Source organism: Mirounga angustirostris, unplaced genomic scaffold, assembly GCF_029215605.1.
Source record: "Mirounga angustirostris isolate CCGP_5_RB_7025 unplaced genomic scaffold, mMirAng1.0.hap1 SCAF_14, whole genome shotgun sequence".
Taxonomy (NCBI): domain Eukaryota; kingdom Metazoa; phylum Chordata; class Mammalia; order Carnivora; family Phocidae; genus Mirounga; species Mirounga angustirostris.
Genome location: NW_026991722.1, coordinates 91,145,120 through 91,165,130, shown reverse-complemented (window position 1 = coordinate 91,165,130; position 20,011 = coordinate 91,145,120). Strand labels below are relative to the sequence as shown.

The 20,011-nt window shown below is 39.0% G+C and overlaps 2 protein-coding genes across 5 annotated transcripts in view; one reads left to right on the top strand and one right to left on the bottom strand.

The window, feature by feature from the left end:
- The first annotated feature begins 4,812 nt into the window (after window positions 1–4,812).
- Window positions 4,813–5,411, top strand: LOC123852437 (ubiquitin-conjugating enzyme E2 N-like). Its single transcript, XM_045886461.2, has one exon. It carries the CDS (start codon window positions 4,813–4,815, stop codon window positions 5,269–5,271), a length of 459 nt encoding a protein of 152 aa, XP_045742417.1. The 3' UTR covers window positions 5,272–5,411.
- A 10,131-nt stretch (window positions 5,412–15,542) lies between these two features.
- SLC5A1 (solute carrier family 5 member 1) overlaps window positions 15,543–20,011 on the bottom strand; it is a 78,466-nt gene continuing 73,997 nt past the window's right edge. Inside the window, exons 15-16 of one of the 4 annotated variants that reach the window (XM_045886422.2) lie at window positions 16,945–16,950; window positions 15,543–16,566 (exon numbers count right to left, since the gene is read on the bottom strand). In XM_045886422.2, coding sequence (XP_045742378.1) covers window positions 16,349–16,566; window positions 16,945–16,950 — 224 coding nt within the window. In that variant the 3' untranslated portion in view covers window positions 15,543–16,348. Of the gene's footprint in view, window positions 16,575–16,944; window positions 16,951–20,011 lie in introns of all 4 variants that reach the window. The other 3 variants (XM_045886423.2, XM_045886424.2, XM_045886421.2) reach the window with 3 other exon arrangements.

Below are 20,011 nucleotides of genomic sequence, written 5' to 3'. Positions count from 1 at the left end.
AACCTCCTCATCTATAAAACAGTGACCTCCCAACCTCACTTTACTGACCTCAAGGAAAATAGAAATACTTCCTAATAGTTGAGGGGAGGTGAGCTAGAAATGTGTTGTAAGTATTTTTATGAACTTAATGGAAATTATTAGCTTATGTCTTAAATAAAGCCATCTCCCACTAAATGTTAGCATATTAAGCCATTGATTTCATAAACTACTTTATAAAAATAATTTACATATCATAAAATGCATCTATTTAAAGTGTACAATTCAGTGGACTCCCAGGTGGCTCAGTTGAGTGTCTGAGTGTCTGTCAGAACTCTGAGTGTCTGACTCTTGGTTTCGGCTCAGGTCATGACCTCAAGGTTGTGGGGTCCAGCTCCATGCTCAGCATGGAGTCTGCTTCTCTCCCTCTCTCTCTGCCCCACCCCAACTTGCACTTTCTCTCTCTGCCTCTCTCTGCCTGGGTGGCTCAGTCGTTAAGGTCTGCCTTCAGCTCAGGTCATGATCTCTGGGTCCTGGGATCGAGCCCCACATTGGGCTCCCTGCTCAGTGGGGAGCCTGCTTCTCCCTCTCCCACTCCCCCTGCTTGTGTTTCCTCTCACTGTCAAATAAATTTTAAAAATCTTAAAAATAAATAAATAAAATAAATAAAATAAAATAAGTAAATAAATCTTTAAAAATAAAATAATGTAATAAAGTGTACAATTCAGTGTATTTTAGAATATTCAGAGTTGTTCAACAATTACTACAACCTAAATTTTGATATTAACATTATTTGTTGAAATTGTTACTTGAATATACATATTTCTCTGTCTTTATTTCTGTGTTATTTTGACATTCTGAATGACAGTTATCTCTATGTAGGACTACATGTAGTTTTAAAACATACCTTCTTAGAAGTAAATCAGCACATTAAGATGTTTTTAATAAATTACATAAGAAACACATCATATTGTTACATAATTCAAACAATGCTTTGTTCTATAGAATTAAATAAAATACTCTCCACTGACAAGCTATCTGTCCCATCTACTCCCATTAATTTTACAAAGAATAACTGTTAACAGTTTAAAGCATATGTTAAAGTAATTTTTCTATTAATTTGTACACATATTTTTACACAATGCATCTTACTCTATATATTGTTCTATGGCTGGCTTTGTCATATAAAATTTATCCTGGAATCTTTGCCTATTAGTGCATATAGGCACCCCTCCTTCTTTTTAATAATTGCACATTATTCCGAAAAATCAGGTGCCAAAAATTTGAACATTTTTCTACTGAAAAACATTCATGTTGATTTTAATTATTTGCTATTATCAATGATACTTGACCACGTGTGCCTGGATATTCATCTTTTGGTACATTAACTACGTCTTTTTTTCTTAAGATTTTATTTTTATTTTTTGAAAGAGAGAGAGACAGTGAGAGAGGGAACACAAGCAGGAGGAATCGGAGAGGGAGAAGCAGGCTTCCTGACGACCAGTGAGCCCGATGCCGGGCTTGATCCCCGGACCCTGAGATCATGACCTGAGCCGAAGGCAGATGCTTAACGACTGAGCGACCCGGGCACCCCCCATTAACCACTTTTGTTTTCTTTAATGATTGATTCTTAGGAATGGAATACTGGGGCAAGGGGTATAAACATTTAATATTTTGTCCCAAAAAGGATTCACCAATTTATACTCTCACCATCCGAGTATGAAAGTTCCTATTTATTCACATCTGTAATTGTAGAGTATATTATCAATCTTTTTTTAAAGATTTTTAAATTTATTTATTTGACAGAGAGATAGAGAGCACAAACAGGCAAAGCAGCAGGCAGAGGGAGAGGGAGAAGCAGGGTCTCCGCTGAGCAGGGAGCCCAATGTGGGGCTCAATCCCAGGACCCTGGGATCATGACCCAAGCCGAAGACAGCTGCTTAACCGACTAAGCGACCCAGGTGCCCCTATATTATCAATCTTAACTCATTTTTATCAATTTGATGGTTGAAAAATAATTTAATTTTTTAAATTTGTGTTTCTCCACTTAGTGAGATTGTGTTTACATATATTTGTTAGCTATTTGTAAGTTTTTCTTCTGTGAATTTCTTGATATATTTTATAAATTTTTCATTCATTTATAGATATTCTTTAGTCTATATATTTATTATTTGCATATGAATTGCAAATATTTTTTCTTGAGGTCTGTGATTTGCCTTTTATTTATTTTTTTTATTATGTTCAATTAGCCAACATATAGTACATCATTAGTTTTTGATGTAGTGTTCAACGATTCATTAGTTGCATATAACACCCAGTGCTCATCACAACACGTGCCCTCCTTAATACCCATCACCCAGTTACCCCACCCCCCCACCCCCTTCCCTTCTATAACCCTCAGTTTGGTTCCCAGAGTCCAGAGTCTCTCATGGTATGTCTCCCTTTCTGATTTCTTCCCATTCAGTTTTCCCTCCCTTCCCCTGTGGTCCTCCGCTCTATTCCTTATGTTCCACATATGAGTGAAACCATATGATAATTGTCTTTCTCTGCTTAACTTATTTCACTTAGCATAATCTCCTCCAGTTCCATCCATGTCAATGCAAATGGTGGATATTCATCCTTTCTGATGGCTGAGTAATATTCCATTGTATATATGGACCACATCTTCTTTATCCATTCATCTGTTGAAGGGCATTTCAGTTCCTTCCACCATTTGGCTGCTGTGGACATTGCTGCTATGAACATTGGGGTGCATGTGCCCCTTCTTTTCACTACATCTGTGTCTTTGAGGTAAATACCTAGTTGTGCAATTGCAGGGTCATAGAGTAGTTCTATTTTTAATGTCTTGAGGAACCTCCATACTGTTTTCCAGAGTGGCTGTACCAGCTTGCATTCCCACCAACAGTGCAAGAGGGTTCCCCTTTCTCCACAACCTCTCCAACTTTTGTTGTTACTTGCCTTGTCAATGTTTACCATTCTAACTGGTGTAAGGTGATATCTCAATGTGGTTTTGATTTGAATTTCCCTGATGGCTAATGATGATGAAAATTTTTTCATGTGTCTGTTAGCCATTTGTAGGTCTTCTTCAGAGAAGTGTCTGTTCATGTCTTCTGCCCATTTTTTGACTTGATTATTTGTTTTTTGGGTGTTGAGTTTGAGAAGTTCTTTATAGATCTTGGATACCAGCCCTTTATCTGTAATGTCATTTGCAAATATCTTCTCCCAATCAGTGGGTTGCCTCTTTGTTTTGTTGACTGTTTCCTTTGCTGTGCAAAAGCTTTCTATCTTACTGAGGTCCCAAAAGTTTATTTTCACTTTTGTTTCCCTTGCCTTTGGAGATGTGTCTTGAAAGAAGTTGCTGTGGCCGATGTCGAAGAGGTTACTGCCTATGTTTTCCTCTAGGATGTTGATGGATTCCTGTCTCACACTGAGGTCTTTCATCCATTTTGAGTTTATTTTTGTGTATGGTGTTAGATATTGGTCGAGTTTCATTCTTCTGCATGTGGCTGTCCAATTTTCCCAACACCGTTTATTGAAGAGACTGTCTTTTTTCCATGGCATGTTTTTTCCTGCTTTGTCAAAGATTATTTGACCATAGAGTTGAGGGTCCATATCTGGGTTCTCTATTCTGTTCCATTGGTCTGTATGTCTGTTTTTGTGCCGGTACCATGCTGTCTTGGTGATCACAGCTTTGTAATATAGCTTGAAATCGGGCAACGTGATGCCCCCAGCTTTGTTTTTCTTTTTCAACATTTCCTTGGTGATTCAGGGTCTTTTCTGGTTCCATACAAATTTTAGGATTATTTGTTCCAGCTCTCTGAAAAATGCCAATGCTATTTTAATAGGGAAGGTGTTGAAAGTGTAGATTGCTCTGGGCAGCATAGACATTTTCACAATGTTTATTCTTCCAATCCATGAGCATGGAATATTTTTCTATCTCTCTGTGTCTTCCTCAATTTCTTTCATAAGTGTTCTGTAGTTTCTAGAGTATAGATCCTTTACATCTTTGGTTAGATTTATTCCTAGGAATTTTATGGGTTTTGGTGATATTGTAAATGGAATTGATTCCACACATTGTTAGTGTACAGAAATGCAACTGATTTCTGTGCATTGATTTTGTATCCTGCCACGTTGCTGAATTTTTGTAGGAGTTCTAGTAATTGGGGGTGGAGTCTTTTGGGTTTTCCACATGAAGTATCATGTCATCTGTGAAGAGAGAGAGTTTGACTTCTTCTTTGCCAATTTGAATGTCTTTTATTTTTTGTTGTCTGATTGCTGAGGATAGGACTTCTAGTGCTATGTTGAATAATAATGGTAAGAGTGGGCATCCCTGTCGCATTCCTGACCTTAAGGGAAAAGCTCTCAGCTTTTCCCCATTGGGAATGATATTCGTTGTGGGTTTTTCATAGATGGTTTTTATGATATTGAGGAATATTCCCTCTATCCCTACACTCTGAAGAGTCTTAATCAGGAAAGGATGCTATATTTTGCCAAATGCTTTTTCTGCATCAATTGAGAGGATCATATGGTTCTTGTCTTTTCTTTTATTAATGTGCTTTATCACGTTGATTGATTTGCAAATGTTGAACCACCTTTGCATCCCAGGAATAATTCCCACTTGGTCATGATGGATAATCCTTTTAATGTACTGTTGGATCCTATTGGCTACAATCTTGTTGAGTATTTTGTCATCCATGTTCATCAGGGATATTGGTCTGTAATTCTCCTTTTCACTGACATCTTTGCCTGGTTTGGGGATCAGGATAATGCTGGCCTCATAGAATGAGTTTGGAGAGCCAGAGTCAAGACCAGAGACCAAACTCGGGATCTGACAAGATGGCCAGGCTGCCCCGCAGGATTATCAAGGAAACCCAGTGTTTGCTGGCAGAACCAGTTCCTGGCATTAAAGCAGAACCAGATGAGAGCAACGCCCATTATTTTCATGTGGTCATTGATGGCCCCCATGATTCCCCCTTTGAGGGAAGGACTTTTAAGCTTGAACTATTCCTACCAGAAGAATACCCAATGGCAGCCCCTAAAGTACGTTTCATGACCAAAATTTATCATCCTAATGTAGACAAGTTGGGAAGAATATGTTTAGATATTTTGAAAGATAAGTGGTTCCCAGCACTGCAGATCTGCACAGTTCTGCTATCAATCCAGGCTATGTTAAGTGCTCCCAATCCAGATGATCCATTAGCAAATGATGTAGTAGAGCAGTGGAAGACCAACGAAGCCCAAGCCATAGAAACAGCTAGAGCATGGACTAGGCTATATGCCATGAATAATACTTAAAATTCGATCTGATCATCAAGTGTGCATCACTTCTCCTGTTCTGCCAAGACTTCTTCCTTTTTTGTTTGCATTTAATGGACACAGTCTTAGAAACATTATAGAATAAAAGCCCAGACATTTTCAGTCCTTCGGTGATTAAATGCACATTAGCAAATCTATGTCTTGTCCTGATTCACTGTTGTAAAGCATGAGCAGAGGCTAGACGTACTATCTGGATTGTTGTGAAACGTTTAAAAGCAGTGGCCCTTCTCTGCTTTTATTCATTTCCCCCATCATGTTGAGTATAAAGCACTGTGAATGAAGGTAGTTGTCAGGGTTAGCTGCAGGGGTGTGGGTGTTTTTCTTTATTACTTTTTTTGAGGGGGGGAGGTAGTTTTATTTTAATTTTATGGGCTCCTTTCCCCCTTCTTATGGTGATCTAATTGCATTGGTTAAAAGCAGCTAACCAGTTCTTTAGAATATGCTCTCTAGCCAAATCTAACTTTATTTAGATGCTGTAGATGGACAAGCTTGATTGTTTGAACCAAAATGGGAACATTAAACAAACATCACAGCCCTCACTAATAATATTGTGACTTTGCTGTCAAGTGTAGAATCCTTCCTTCAAGAAAAAGCTTGTGACCATTTTGTATGGCTTGTCTGGAAACTTCTGTAAATCTTATGTTTTAGTAAAATATTTTTTGTTACTCTAAAAAAAATGAATGAGTTTGGAAGTTTTCCTTCTGTTTCTATTTTTTGGAAAAGCTTCAGCAGAATAGGTATTATTTCTTCTTTAAATGTTTGGTAGAATTCCCCTGTGAAGCCACCTGGCCCTAGACTCTTGTGTTTTGGGAGGTTTTTGATTACTGCTTCAATTCCTTTACTGGTCTATTTCTTCCTGTTTCAGTCTTGGTAGTTTATAAGTGTCCAGAAAGGCAACCATTTCTTCCAGGTTGCTTAATTTGTTAGCATATAGTTGCTGGTAATAATTTCTAATAATTGTTTCTATTTCCTTGGTGTTAGTTGTAATCTCTTCCCTTTCATTCATGATTTTATTAATTTGGGTCCTTTCCTTTTCTTTTGGATAAGTTGGCCAGAGGTTTATCAATCGTATTAATTCTTTCAAAGTACCAGCTTCTAGTTTCGTTGATCTATTTTACTGTTTTTCTGGTTTCTAGTTCACTATCTCTGTTCTAATCTTTATTATTTCTCTTCTCTTGCTTGGTTTAGGCTTTATTTGCTGTTCTTTCTCCAGCTACTTTAGGTGTAAGGTTAGCTTGTGCATTTCAGATTTTTCCAATTTTTTGAGAGAGGCTTGGATAGCTATATATTTCCCCCTTAGGACCACCTTTGCAGTATCCCATAGGTTTTGGACTGATGTGTTTTCATTCTCATTAGTTTCCACGAATTGTTTAAGTTCTCTTTTAATTTCCTGGTTGACCCAATCATTCTTTAGCAGGATACTCTTTAATTTCCAAGTGTTTAAATTCCTTCCAAATTTTTTCTTATGATTGAGTTCCAGTGTCAAAGCATTGTGGTCTGATAACACGCAGGGAATAATCTCAATCTTTTGGTATCAGTTGAGACCTGATTTGTGACCCAGTATGTGGTCTATTATGGAGAAAGTTCCATGTGCACTCAAGAAGAATGAGTATTCTGTTGTTTTAGGGTGGAATGTTCTGTATATATCTATGAAGTCCATCTGATCCAATGTGTCCTTCAATGCTCTTGTTTCTTTGTTCATCTTCTACTTAGATGATCTGTCCATTGCTGTGAGTGGAGTGTTGAGGTCTCCTACTATTAATATATTATTATCCATATGATTCTTTATTTTGGTTAATAGCTGGTTTATGTACTTGGCTGCTCCCATGTTGGATACATAGATATTTACAATTGTTAGATCTTCTTGTTGGATAGACACTTTAAGTATGATATAGTGTCCCTCTACATCTCTTACTATGGTCTTTGGTTTAAAATCTAATTTGTCTTATATGAGGATTCTATCCCAGCTTTCTTTTGAGGTCCATTAGTTTGGTAAATGGTTCTCCATCTCCTCACTTTCAATCTGGATGTGCCTTTAGGTTCAAAATGAGTCTCTTGTAGACAGCATATGGATGGATCCTGCTTTTTTATCCAATCTGATACCCTGTGTCTTTTGACTGGAGCATTCAATCCATTTACATTCAGAGTAACTATCAAAAGATATGAATTTAGTGACATTGTATTGCCTGTAAAGTCCCTGTTTCTGTAGACTGTCTCTGTTACTTTCTTGTCTATATTACTCTTGGGGTTTCTCTTCACTTACAGAATCCCCCTTAGTATTTCTTGCAGGGCTGGCTTGGTGGTCACATATTCTTTCTGTTTCTGCCTGTCCTGAAAGCTCTTTATCTCTCCATGAGTTCTGCATGACAGCCTTGCTGGATAAAGTATTCTTGGATGCATGTTCTTCTCATTTAGTACCCTGAATATGTCTTGCCAGCCCTTTCTGGCTTGCCAGGTTTCTGTGGACAGGTCTAATGTTATTCTGATGTTCCTCCCTCAATATGTAAGGAACCTCCTCTCCCTGGCTATTCTCAGGATTGTTTCCTTAGCTGTAAAATTTGCAAGCTTCACTATTATATGTTGGGGTGTTGATCTATTTTTATTGATTTTGGGAGGGGTCCTCTCTGCCTCTTGGACTCGAACTCTTTTTTCCTTCCCCAGAATAGGAAAGTTCTTAGCTATGATTTGCTCAAATATACCTTCTAGCCCTCTCTCTCTCTCCATCCCCTCAAGGATCCCAATAATTCTGACATTGGAATGTTTCATGGCATCATTACTCTCTGGAATCCTTTTTTCATGTGTTACTAGCAGCCTATCGTTTTCCTCAACTTCCTTCCTTTCCATCAGCTTATCTTCTAGATCACTAATTCTCTCTTCTGGTTCATTTACCCTGGCTGTTAGAGTATCCAGTTTAGACTGCATCTCATTCATACCATCTTTTTAGTTCAGCCTGATTACATCTCATTTCTGCTCTTAAAGATTCTATATTGTCATTAATGCTTTTTTCAGGCCTAGCTATTGACTCTAAGATTGCTATCCTGAATTCTATCTCTGACATTTTGCTTATATCCATACCCATTAGTTCTGTGGCAGAGGACACGGTCTCTGTTTTCTTTATTGAGAGTTCCTCCTCCTAGTCATTCTGTCAAGGGATGGTTGAGTGAATGAACAGAGTCCAAAATATCAACCACAACCCAAGCAAGATGCACCCTAGCAAAATCCAGAGTGGTCAGAAGCTACCACTGAAAAAGCAAAGCCAAAATTAAACACAAGAGTAAAATTTAAAAATTAAAAATTTTTTTAAAAGGTGGGGAGGGGAAGGGAGGCTAGAATCTCTCAGTGTGGACAAAGCAGGGTGTTTCAGTTGTTCCTGGGTGTATTTTGGTCTGTGTGTTAGAGGACACTATGTCCCAAAATTACAAGAAATGTAAAACATATATATATATATATAAAGGTAAAATAGAATAGAGTGAGAAAAGGACTAAAATACAATGAGTGTGGAACACTATATCAAAAACTAATGATGTATGGCGACTAACATAACAATAAAATAAAATTTTTTAAAAAAGAACTAAAATAAAGCATATATCTATAAAAAATACAGGTGTGAAAAAATACAAATTAAAAAGCTACTATGAACTATAAGTTGATATAATAAACATCTAGCTGAAATTAGGAGACGGTAAAAAGAAAAAAAAGACAGAGAAAAAGAAAAAAAAAAGAAAAAGAGAATTTTATCCAAAAAATGAACAAGTCATGAGGCTACATCTGGAGCTCAATATACAATTTTCCCCTGGTGTTGAGATTTTACAGTCTTATGGGATCCAAAAGATTGTTGTCCCTTGTTCTTCCAGCCTGTCTTCTAGGGGAGGGACCTGCCGCGCTCTTTCTCAGGTAACCCTGCCTGCGAAGATTTGTCCCACCCCCTATCTGGGGGATGGGCTCAGTGGAAACTGGTCCTTTCTGTGGCTTTTGTTCCCTGGGGGCTTTCTGCGCCTCTTCAGAGGATCAGAGCAAAAATGGTCACAGCCAAACCTTTTGCCAAGGCAGAAAATTCAGTCTGCCCTCTTTAATAAACCCTCCAGGACAAACAGTCTCCACTTCTGTATGCACCACCAAAACTGCAAGCTCCTGCAATGTGCACCCATAGCAACTCTCTCAGAGGTCATCCCATGGGCCCAGGAGTGCCACTGCCCTTTATGATTCTAAATCCTCAAGCAGCTGCAGGCTCCTGTGCACACCAAAAGCTCCTGGATCATGTCTGGGTCCTGCTCTAAAGGCCTTTCCGGCCCACAACTGCTCTGTGAGTTTTTGCCAGGTTGCAGGTGCAGGTTCCAGATTTTCTCAAACTGTTCAAGAGAAGAGCTATTAACCGGCCCGGCTCACAGTTTATGGCAATCCAAACGGAGAGTCTCTTCCTGGGCTTGCTGACCATAACCTGCTTCCTGGCACCACTGCTTAGGCACTCTACCAGTTCAGGAAGCCCCTTTTCTCTGTGGTTCCTCATATCCCGAGACCACAATGCCCTATCTAGATTCTGCCTTTTCATTTCCAGAGCCCCTTCCAGAGCAGATTTCTCAGGGTTCTGATTTTGCACTCCGGTGTTTTATCACTTTCCAAGAGCCAGCTTATGGAGGTACCCTCCCCCTTCTGTTTATCTTCCGATATCCCCGCAGATTCACGATTCCACACGTCCTACCTTGCAAAAATCAGTCACTTACCTTGCAAAAAGCTGTCGCTTTTCTGCTTGTAGAGATCCAGATATACATTCTTACATCTAAGGCTAATTTCGTGGGTGTTCAAAATGTTTTGAGAGATATCCAGCTACATTCTGGGGACCAGTTGAGATGGGATCCCCTGCTCCTCCACCATTTTGCCTCCTCCCCCTGTAGGCTTTTTTTTTTTTTTCTATTGTAGGTTTTTGAGTAGAATCTTAGGTGTCTAGAGCTTGTTTAATTTGGCTTTCAGTGTTTCAAGCTTTTCCAGTCTGAGTTCAGAGTTAAGTGAAATAGAGAGGAACACCTTGTGTCAGTCCCTCGGGCATCCCTCAGACAGGTTAGATTAGGCATACACAGTAATTTGTGAATGTGGTCTGCTCTTCTCCCCTGGACAGAGGGAAATGGGGACACAGGCTGCCCCCACTTTAAGACAACTGATACTTTGTGACTGCTGCTGTTTTAAGATTGCCACCACACAAGAGAGAGGGTGACAGTCACTATTTTGGTGACAGTCAACATTTTGTAGTATCTTCTTGATTCAGTGCTTGTTTGGTTGCTATAAACTTTTGTTTTCCTGAATTCTCCCAAAATTGGTTCTGACAGCTTCTGCCCCTTGTTCAATGTTTCTGTCAGTAGGTGAGAGATTGGAGTGGCCCACTCCAAATTTTGCTGATGTCACCATTTTTATGATGTCATCCTGATTTACTTCTCTTTGAAGACTTTTTATATTCTTTATCCATCTTTTTCCTAATGGTTTCCTCCTGTCTTTTTTTGTTGGTTCACAGGAATCCCTTGAATAGTCTGGCTATCAACTGCTGGCTTTCTTTGCATCATTTCCTCTCTTTATGTTCTGCCTACTCTTTTTCTGGCCCTCTGGTGAGATGAATGTTGGACTTCCTGGGTTATATCTTTTGAGTTTTATTTCATAGTTTCCATCATTTTACCTCTTTTTAGTACATTGTGGTATAATTCCTGGGCTTCATATTTCTATCCACTAAGTTCAGTGCTGTCCATTCTGCTTTTTAGCCCATCCTCCAAGTATTCTATTCCAACAAGTTAAATTTTCCTTTTCAACATCTCTGGGTAGACCTTGTAGTGTGGTACTTAAGAACTAGAACTCTTGAGTCAGGATCCTGGCCCTGGAGTGGTCATAGCTGGCATATGAAAATGACAGACAGGGAGTGTGAGCCTGTAAAAATAGCTTGTGTTAACTCACATCAAGGACATGGTACTTAAAATGCATTATTTAAAATTATAGAGAAACTTGGCTATTTGAAATTATATCAGTGAGAGTAGAATATCTCACTTGTAACTAAAGGCTCTGAGCCATATGGTTCACTGACAGAGAAGCAGCTTTAATTTCCAACCCAGGTGCAGAGATTTGAATAACGGGTTTTTAGACGTAACATTGCATATTTATCTTAACTGAATTTTCAAGATAACAGAAACTCTGAATCTTCTTAGACCAGCCTGGATATTAATCCCTTTACACACACTCTCTGCTTTTCTCGGAGCCTCACAACTAGAAAACATCCTTATCCATGTCCTGAGAGTCTTGAAAGAGCCCCCATGGAAGAATAGAAGCTACTTTGACAGAAAAGATATATTTCTATCACTATTTGGTAGGGAGGAGATATTCACCTAAACCAAAACTATGAGTACAGGCTCTAGAGACAGATCCACCATGAGCAAAACAATCAACTTCCCTGAACCTTCAATGTTCATCTGAAAACAGAAATAGAAATGCTTAACTCACTGATTTAAATGTTACAAATTTATAACATTTGTTAATATAAATAAATAGGACTCAATAGATGTTGGTCTCCTGACTTGTCCACGTCCCACCCCTTTCCAAGATACTCAGAATTAAAGGAGAAACGTGTTGCTGTTGGAAGGCTGCCTTGGGAAATTCTGTAACAGAGAGAGGGGATTGTCAGCCTCTAGGCCATGACCATCAAAGTCCATCCAAGGTCCTTGGGTAAGTCCCCAAATCTCTGAACCTCAGTTTCCTCCAAATTACTTCATGGAACTATTGTAAAGATTAGGTGGGGTCATTTGGTACTGCCTACAAGATCTGGCTCATAGAAGATGCCCAATAAGTGTAAGTGCTTTTTCCCCTTATGCCCCCACCATCTGTAAAAAATTCTACCTGTAAAACTGACTTTGAGGGCCAGCATGTATATGGTACGTGATGAGTATGAAATATAAAATAAAAGTCAAGCTGGTAAAATGTTAAGCCTTGGCATATAGTGAGGAGGTCATAATTAAGCAGGTAGGCCCTAAATGTAAAGCAGGTGGATTTTTCTATACTTTGGCATCGTAATGTGCCTTAGCCATACCTACACAACTTTGGTTTCAGAAAAGAGTTTTGGTCCTGATACATCAATAAAAATCTCAAAATAGGGCCTGAGAAAGAGGTTCTTCCAGTTCTGCCTGCCTTGGTGATGAAATGAAACTTCTTTGGAAACTAACTCTAAGTAGTTGTTTTCAAAGTGTGGTCCCCAGAGCAGCAGCATCAAAATCAACTGGGAACTTAGAAATGCAAATTCTCAGGCCCCACTTCAGACCTATTGAATCAGAAACTCTGGGAGTAGCCCCAGTAATCTGTGTTTTAACAAGCCCTCCAGGGGATTCTGATATAGGCTATCATTTGAGAACTACTGCTCTAAGCCTTTTATCTGATTCCTAAATGCACATGTACATGCTTCCAGCACTCATGTGTAGAGAAGGTCCGTTTTATTTTTTTTTTTAAGATTTTATTTATTTGAGAGAGAGAGAGAGAAAGAGAGAGCGCACACATGAGCAGGGCAGAGGGAGAGGGACAAGCAGACTCCCCCTGAGCAGGGAGCCCGATGTGGGACTCAATCCCAGGACCCTGAGATCATGACCCGGGCTGAAGGCAGATGCTTAACCGACTGAGCCACCCAGGTGCCCAAGAAGGTCCCTTTTATCAGGTGGGCATTTGCTAACAGTTTTTCTTTTCTTTTTTTGTTTTATTAAGATTTTATTTATTTATTTGACAGAGAGAGACACAGTGAGAGACGGAACACAAGCAGGGGGAGTGGGAGAGGGAGAAGCAGGCTTTCCGTGGAGCTGGGAACCTGATGTGGGGCTTGATCCCAGGTCCCTGGGATCATGACCTGAGCCAAAGGCAGACGCTTCATGACTGAGCCACCCAGGCGCCACCTGCTAACAGTTTTTCAAGCAGGGGATTAATTGTATCAAATCACATATTCTTAAAGTTGCTTTTAGGACTACAAAAGCTGACTAGGAGCTTTCGTGATTTGAATATGGAGCTCTGGGCTAAACAACACTCACCCAGTGCCAATCAAGCAGCACTGGTGCCATCAACCTCACCCACACTTCTCTAATTCCGTACTACCAACCCATCAAGGCAATGGCACCTCATTCAAATAATTTCATTCCCCAAAATCCAACCTGAAGGTTAGAAGAAGTTTTCTTGGGGCTAGATTGTTAAGAAGTTAAGAAACTACTCTCCACCAACTAAGTGCCCATATGTTTTTCTCCCAAGGTTTGCTTTTGTAAAGCAGGACAAGCTGTAATGCATCTTTTAGGAGATGGTGATTTCCACACCAGGAAAGAGTAGGTTCCAGTGAGCTCCAAAGGTAGAAATCCTCTAAGTGAACACCAATGCCTGACTCAGTTACATAAAATTAAACAATGCTCCCAGGTAAACCAAAGGCCCACAGACTAACTTCATTCTGCAGGAAAGGAGATTTCATTTGGAGAGATTCTTTTTAAAATAGTCATCTATGGGGGGACGGGGTAACTGGGTGAAGGGCATTAAGGAGGGCACGGGATGTGATGAGCACTGGGTGTTATACGCAACTGATGAATTATTGAACATTACATCTGAAACTAATGATGTACTATATGTTGGCTACTTGAATTTAAATTTAAACTTAAAAAATAAAAATAAATAAATAAAATAGTCAACTCTATTCAAATAAGATTTTTTGCCTAATAGGACATGATTTTTCAGTTCTATAAACGGACCATAATAAAAAGTCACTCTGTTCCCAAATACCCATCTTCCATTTGAGGAAAAAAGTACCTCTTCTATGTACTCCTGAAATTATTCTAGTACAATTTATCACTTATTGGCCCCTGGTCACCCAAGGGACTTAGTCTGTCCTAAAAAGACATTATGCATTGAAAGTAGAGTTACCTCATGTTTAGTAGAGATTTTGAAGTGAAATCATCTCTTTTGCTACCTTTTATTCAAGTTGCCAGACTCTATTCTCCACTCTCTTGGCTCCTATTTCCTAATCCACATCTTGTGCCAACTAAAGCTTGCCACACATATGGTCAGTATCTGTTTAGAATATCTAGAAAATAGGAAAGCTGGATGTTACATCTTTTAATGTTTTTATTAGTATCAAAGTAATACATTTTAATTTATGGGACTAAATTCCACTTAATATAACATCTGTTTCGCATCTTTCATGTATGTATCTGTCATCCTCTTTACAAAGTGACCTAGTCACACCCAGAAGAGGTAGATAGATGCTATAAGCACCAAAGTCCCCATTTTTCAAAGAGAAAAATACACAGTTGAGACAAAATAATTTACCACAAAATACACATGAATCATTGGCAATGCCAGAAACTGAATCCAGGACAATCTAGATACTTTGTGCACATTTCATCCACCAGCTTTCAATCCTTTCCCTTTATCTTTTCAAAGCTCAAAAATACCACAAACTCCACATGAAACTGAGTCTGCTGAGTAATGCCAGCCACAAGAAATTCTCCACGTTCCCCTCTTCTCTGCCTCACTTAAGGGCAATATGGAGGGTGTATCAAATAGTGTCCTTCCTTCCACAAGAACAAGCCATCCCTTTGCCTGTTGAACCATTTGTATGCCTAGGAACCATTCTTAGCTCCACAGCACCTCAGATCCCAGCTCTTTCCTAAACTAGCTTGAAATCAGTCAACACTAACATTGTGACTTTTTCTTAACTTCAAAGTTTATATTACAACATAATTGAGATTTCATGGGTGGGACTAAAAGAATTTAATTAATCAGTTAATTAATTAAAATTATATTTAAAAACTTCTCCCTAGAAAACAGTTTCAACAAGAAATACACTCCTGTCAACTAAAAGTGTTGAATGCTACTACTCAGAACAGAGACCACCTACCCTAACTTTTGTCAATAGATGATCATCACTCAAGACACCCCAAAAAGGAAGGACTGTGATCACATGAACTCATGGAGAGGAGAATCTTGGGATAAGTGTTTCCATGTTACAGGAGAGTGTGGCTGCTTTGAAATAACAGATCCTCCAAGAGGTACATTTGTTCTATTATGTGACATAGATCAGCTTCTAAGCTCATATGTCAACATCCACACCATGAGGAAGAGTGACCTCTGGAAAATGTATTCCAATTGATGAGAGTCACCAGAGTGTGTACTGTGTACTTTGTGCAGCCACCAAAAAAAAAAAAAATTAATTAAAAAAAAATAACCTAGGGCCAGGCTTACATAAAAATAAAGTAAGTATTTATAAATAAGTGCCCAAATCATCCATTTGGTCCATAAGTCCATTGCTGAGTGCCAAAGACATTCCAGACACAGCAAATGACAAAATACGTGAAATCTCAAACATGAGGAACTCATAACAGACAATTTAAAGAAAACCAGAAAATCCCTTTGACTCAAGATTATCCACTTTCCCCACTGGCCTGAGGCTGGTGCCTGGGTCCCTCCCTTTGGGGTAAGTCCTGCCATCCCCAAGCTTTCCCTTCAAAGAGCAAAACGCCCAGGCCAGGGACCCTATCAAGTTCCTATCTTCAGCTTCAATGCATTCATCAGTTTATCAGATTGATTTTTCTCATGCCAGGAAGAACTTGACAGGTGTATGATGAGAGGGGAAATATTTCTCTTTTAAAAAGATGGGGAGAAGGTCATGAAGGGAAAGCAGCATGAACCAGGGAGACTACAACTCTTAAAATAATATTCAAGGATCACAAACAACACTGACACACTGAATCTACCTGAGAAAAACTTGCATCACACATGGCAGGGCTTCTTTCTTACTGCACCTTTTCCTGGACATGACTGAGTTGGACTTTCCTTCTGCAGCTCTAATATATACAGCTGATGATATCACACTGGCCCCAAATACATAAGTTAAAAGCAAATTAATGATTTTTCTTCAGTTATCCTGTAATTACACCTGTACACATTTATCAACTGGGCAAAATTTACAACTGGCTGGTTTACCACCAGCTTAACACCAGAGAATAGAAGTAAAGGAGGGAGAGTAAAAAGTCTGGCCTTCCTGAACAAGGCCTGCCAAAGAAGGCAAGGCTTAGGCAAAATATGCATGGCAGAAAACGGCCACGGTCAGCAGGATGATGCCATTGATGTTCACTACTGTTCGCCATAAAGGCTTCTCAGAGGTGTCTGTCATCTTCAGCTTCATAGCTTCCTCCTCTTCCTTTGTCATCTTGGGGCCCTTCTGCTGGTCCAGGCCACAAAATAGATCATAGGCCCGCTTGAAGCATCCTTTTTTCTCCTCAGGAACTTCTGTATCAGGGGAAAGGTATAAAACGATGGTTAGATACAGAAGCAAGAGGCAGGAGGAAAGGTTCCGGGGAAGATGCCATGAAAAGGAAATATCTGCCATTCTTCAGACATTTCCCAATTTTCTTGTTTGCAGGAATGGAAATGGTACAAAATGTTTGAGTAAACTTAATTAATTATAAGATGATGGTAATAGGTGGATTCTACATCTTTATGATCAACTAAATTAAGCTTTATCTCTATCAGGCCAACACAAATACATTTTTATTTAGAAAAGTCAGAATCAAACAGGAAATAATAGTCTATGAAAAGAAATGTTAACCATGGACTGGGAAACTATGACATATGAACAAGGAAAATCCACCTCCAAACCACATAAACTCGTATCTGTTTACCACATCACTGGAAAGCAGTGAGACTTGCATGACTCAGGAGCATATTAGCTACACCTGAAAGTTCCAAAGCTTTATAACAGATCCAGCCATGTGGTAATAATTGGTCTGAGTACTGCCTGACATAGGGCAGCAACGATGAACAATTCCAGAGCTTAAGATCTGATGTTGCATATCAATATTGCTGAATCAAACCACCCAACTGGCCCTGCCATTCAAAGTGGATGCCCACCAAGGGAACTGATTCTCTCCTCTGAGCCCGGGTAAGGCATTAAAAGTAGACAGACCTGGATTAGAATCCCAGGTCTATGGCTCACTAGATATGAAATCAAGCCCACTGTGTTTCTTTTTTTTTTTTTTTAAGATTTTATTTATTTGACAGAGAGAGAATGAGAGAGAGAGCACATGAGAGTGGAGAGGGTCAGAGGGAGAAGCAGGCTCCCCGCAGAGCAGGGAGCCCGATGCGGGACTCGATCCAGGGACTCCAGGATCATGACCTGAGCCGAAGGCAGTCGCTTAACCAACTGAGCCACCCAGGCGCCCCAAGCCCACTGTGTTTCAACACCATAGTCAGAGACTACTGCTCTCCACTCCCCGATTTTTAAGAGTCACAGACTTTTAGAATTGCAAATAACCTTAGTGATTAAGCACATACATGTGTCAGAACTGCAACCAAAACTCAGCTTTATGGTTTTGCTAATACACCTATCTAATCTTCAAGTGCAGGTAAAATTGGATAAATAATACCTTCTTCATTATAAGATTTTATGAGAGAATGCCCAGTGTGTAGCAGATGTCAAGAAGTAATAGTCTCCTTCTATTCTCTTTTCTCTCATTAACATAAGAAAGAGGGGCAAGTCTCCTTGTACCCCTCCACTTTGGTCACTCCACCAAAATAGAATAATGGAGAAGAAGTAACAAAAGGTTGGGGTCACTGACCAGCACAAGGGATAAATGCATGGTTATCTGGATGGTCTTGAGCAAGTCTCTATATCTCATTTACCCATCTGTAAAGTTGGAAGAATTATATTTGTATTATCTAACTTAAAAGTAAGATATGGTGCTAAAATGAATCACTAGAGTAATGTATTCATAATTAAAATATGTCATGATCATATCATTACCAATCATGATGACAACGATGGTGATGATTACAGATGGGGTTGATGATACAGCTTCATGCTGCTGTTTCTCAGAGAATGGTTACAGTGACATCCATTATCTATAAAAGCCCTCAAGAGATCTTAATTTATTTTATTTTAATGGGTCAGGGCCTTCCATCTGCTTTCACCATGAATTGACCAAGAAACAACAGAATTCAAGTGTTGCCATTGATCTCAGAAGTCACTAAGCCAATTCTCTAGCCAGCGGGAAACTCCTCTATGGAATCTCTGATAGATGCACACTTGCTGCTCACCCTTTTCAGACCAACTCAGAAAACTCTTCCTTAGTAGCAATCATAATGGTGATAATTATAGTCAATTCTTATAATGGAGCATTATTTTGTTTAATGTTTCCAACAGTGCTATTATAAGGCATAGGTTATCATTTAGAATATTTTTATATTAAGAACCTAAGCTTTAGAAAAAATGGAATCACTTGCACAAGGAGTAAGTAGAGAAGTAAGGATTCAATCCCAGTTCTTCTTGAATCCAAATCCCACACTATGTCTTTGCACTATCATGCCTCCTCACTTTGAGTTAAGATTGGATGAGTTCTGTTCTGGTGAACAGAGGACACTGAACTGCAAGGCACAAAAGGACCTCTTCTTCATAAGGTCACTACTTTCAAGAGCAGGAGACATAGCTGACTTTCCTAATATATAGAAACAGACACAGAGAATTAGACAAAATGAGGAGACTGAGGAATATGTCCCAAATGAAAGAACAGGACAACACCACAGCAAGAAACCTGGGCAAAATGGAAATAAGTAATATGCCTGATAGAGAATTTAAAGTAACAGTCATAAAAATACTCACTGAGAAAAGAGTGGAGGACCTCAGTGAGACCCTTAACAAAGAGAAAGAAAACAAAAAGAACCAATCATAGATGAAGAACTCAATAACTGAAATTAAAAATACACTAGAATGAATAAATAGTAGACTAGAGGAAACAGAATAGATCAGTGACCTGGAGGACAGAGTAATGGAAAGCAATCAAACTGAACAGGAGAATGAAAAATTAATGATAATAATAACACATAAAAATAGATTTAGGGAAATCCATGACACTATCAATTGTAATATCATTTGCATTATAGGGATCCCAGAAGGAGAAGAGAGAAAAGGAGGGCAGAAATTTTATTTGAAGAAATAATAGCTGAAAAATTCCCAAACCTGGGGAAGGAAACAGAAATCCAGATCCAGGAGACACAGTGAACCCCCAACAAAATCAACCCAAGGAGGTCCACACCAAGACACACAGTAATTAAAATGGCAAAAAGTAGAGGAGTCAAGATGGTGGAGGACTAGGGGGATCCTGTTTGTCTTGTCTCTCAAATACAACCAGATAGTTATCAAATCATTCTGAAAACCCAAGAAATCAGAGATCTGAGAAAAAAAAAATGCTGCAAGTCTACCAGTGGACCACCGTTCTTAATTTTTATTTTTATATATACTTTATATGTTTAAATTTTTTGTTTACTTACATTGTAGTGTGTGTGTGTGTGTGTTTCTTTCTTTCTTATTTGAGACCTAGTTTCTTTTAACAAGCAGACCAAAACACACCCAGGATCTAGAGGGGTTTTGTTGTTGTTCTATTGTTGTTTATTATTGTTTTTGCTGTTTTTCTTTCTTCTTTTCTTTTCTGGACAAAATGACAAGATGGAGAAATTCACCCCAAAAGAAAGAACAAGAGGGAGTACTCACTGCCAGGGATTTAATCAATACATATATAAGTAAGATGACTGAACTAGAATTTAAAACAATGATTTTAAAGATACTAACTGGGTTTGAAAAAAGCATACAAGACACTAGAGAATCCCTTATTTAGAGATTAAAGAACTAAAATCTAGTCAGGCCAAAATTTAAAATGCTATCACCAAGATGCAGTCCCAA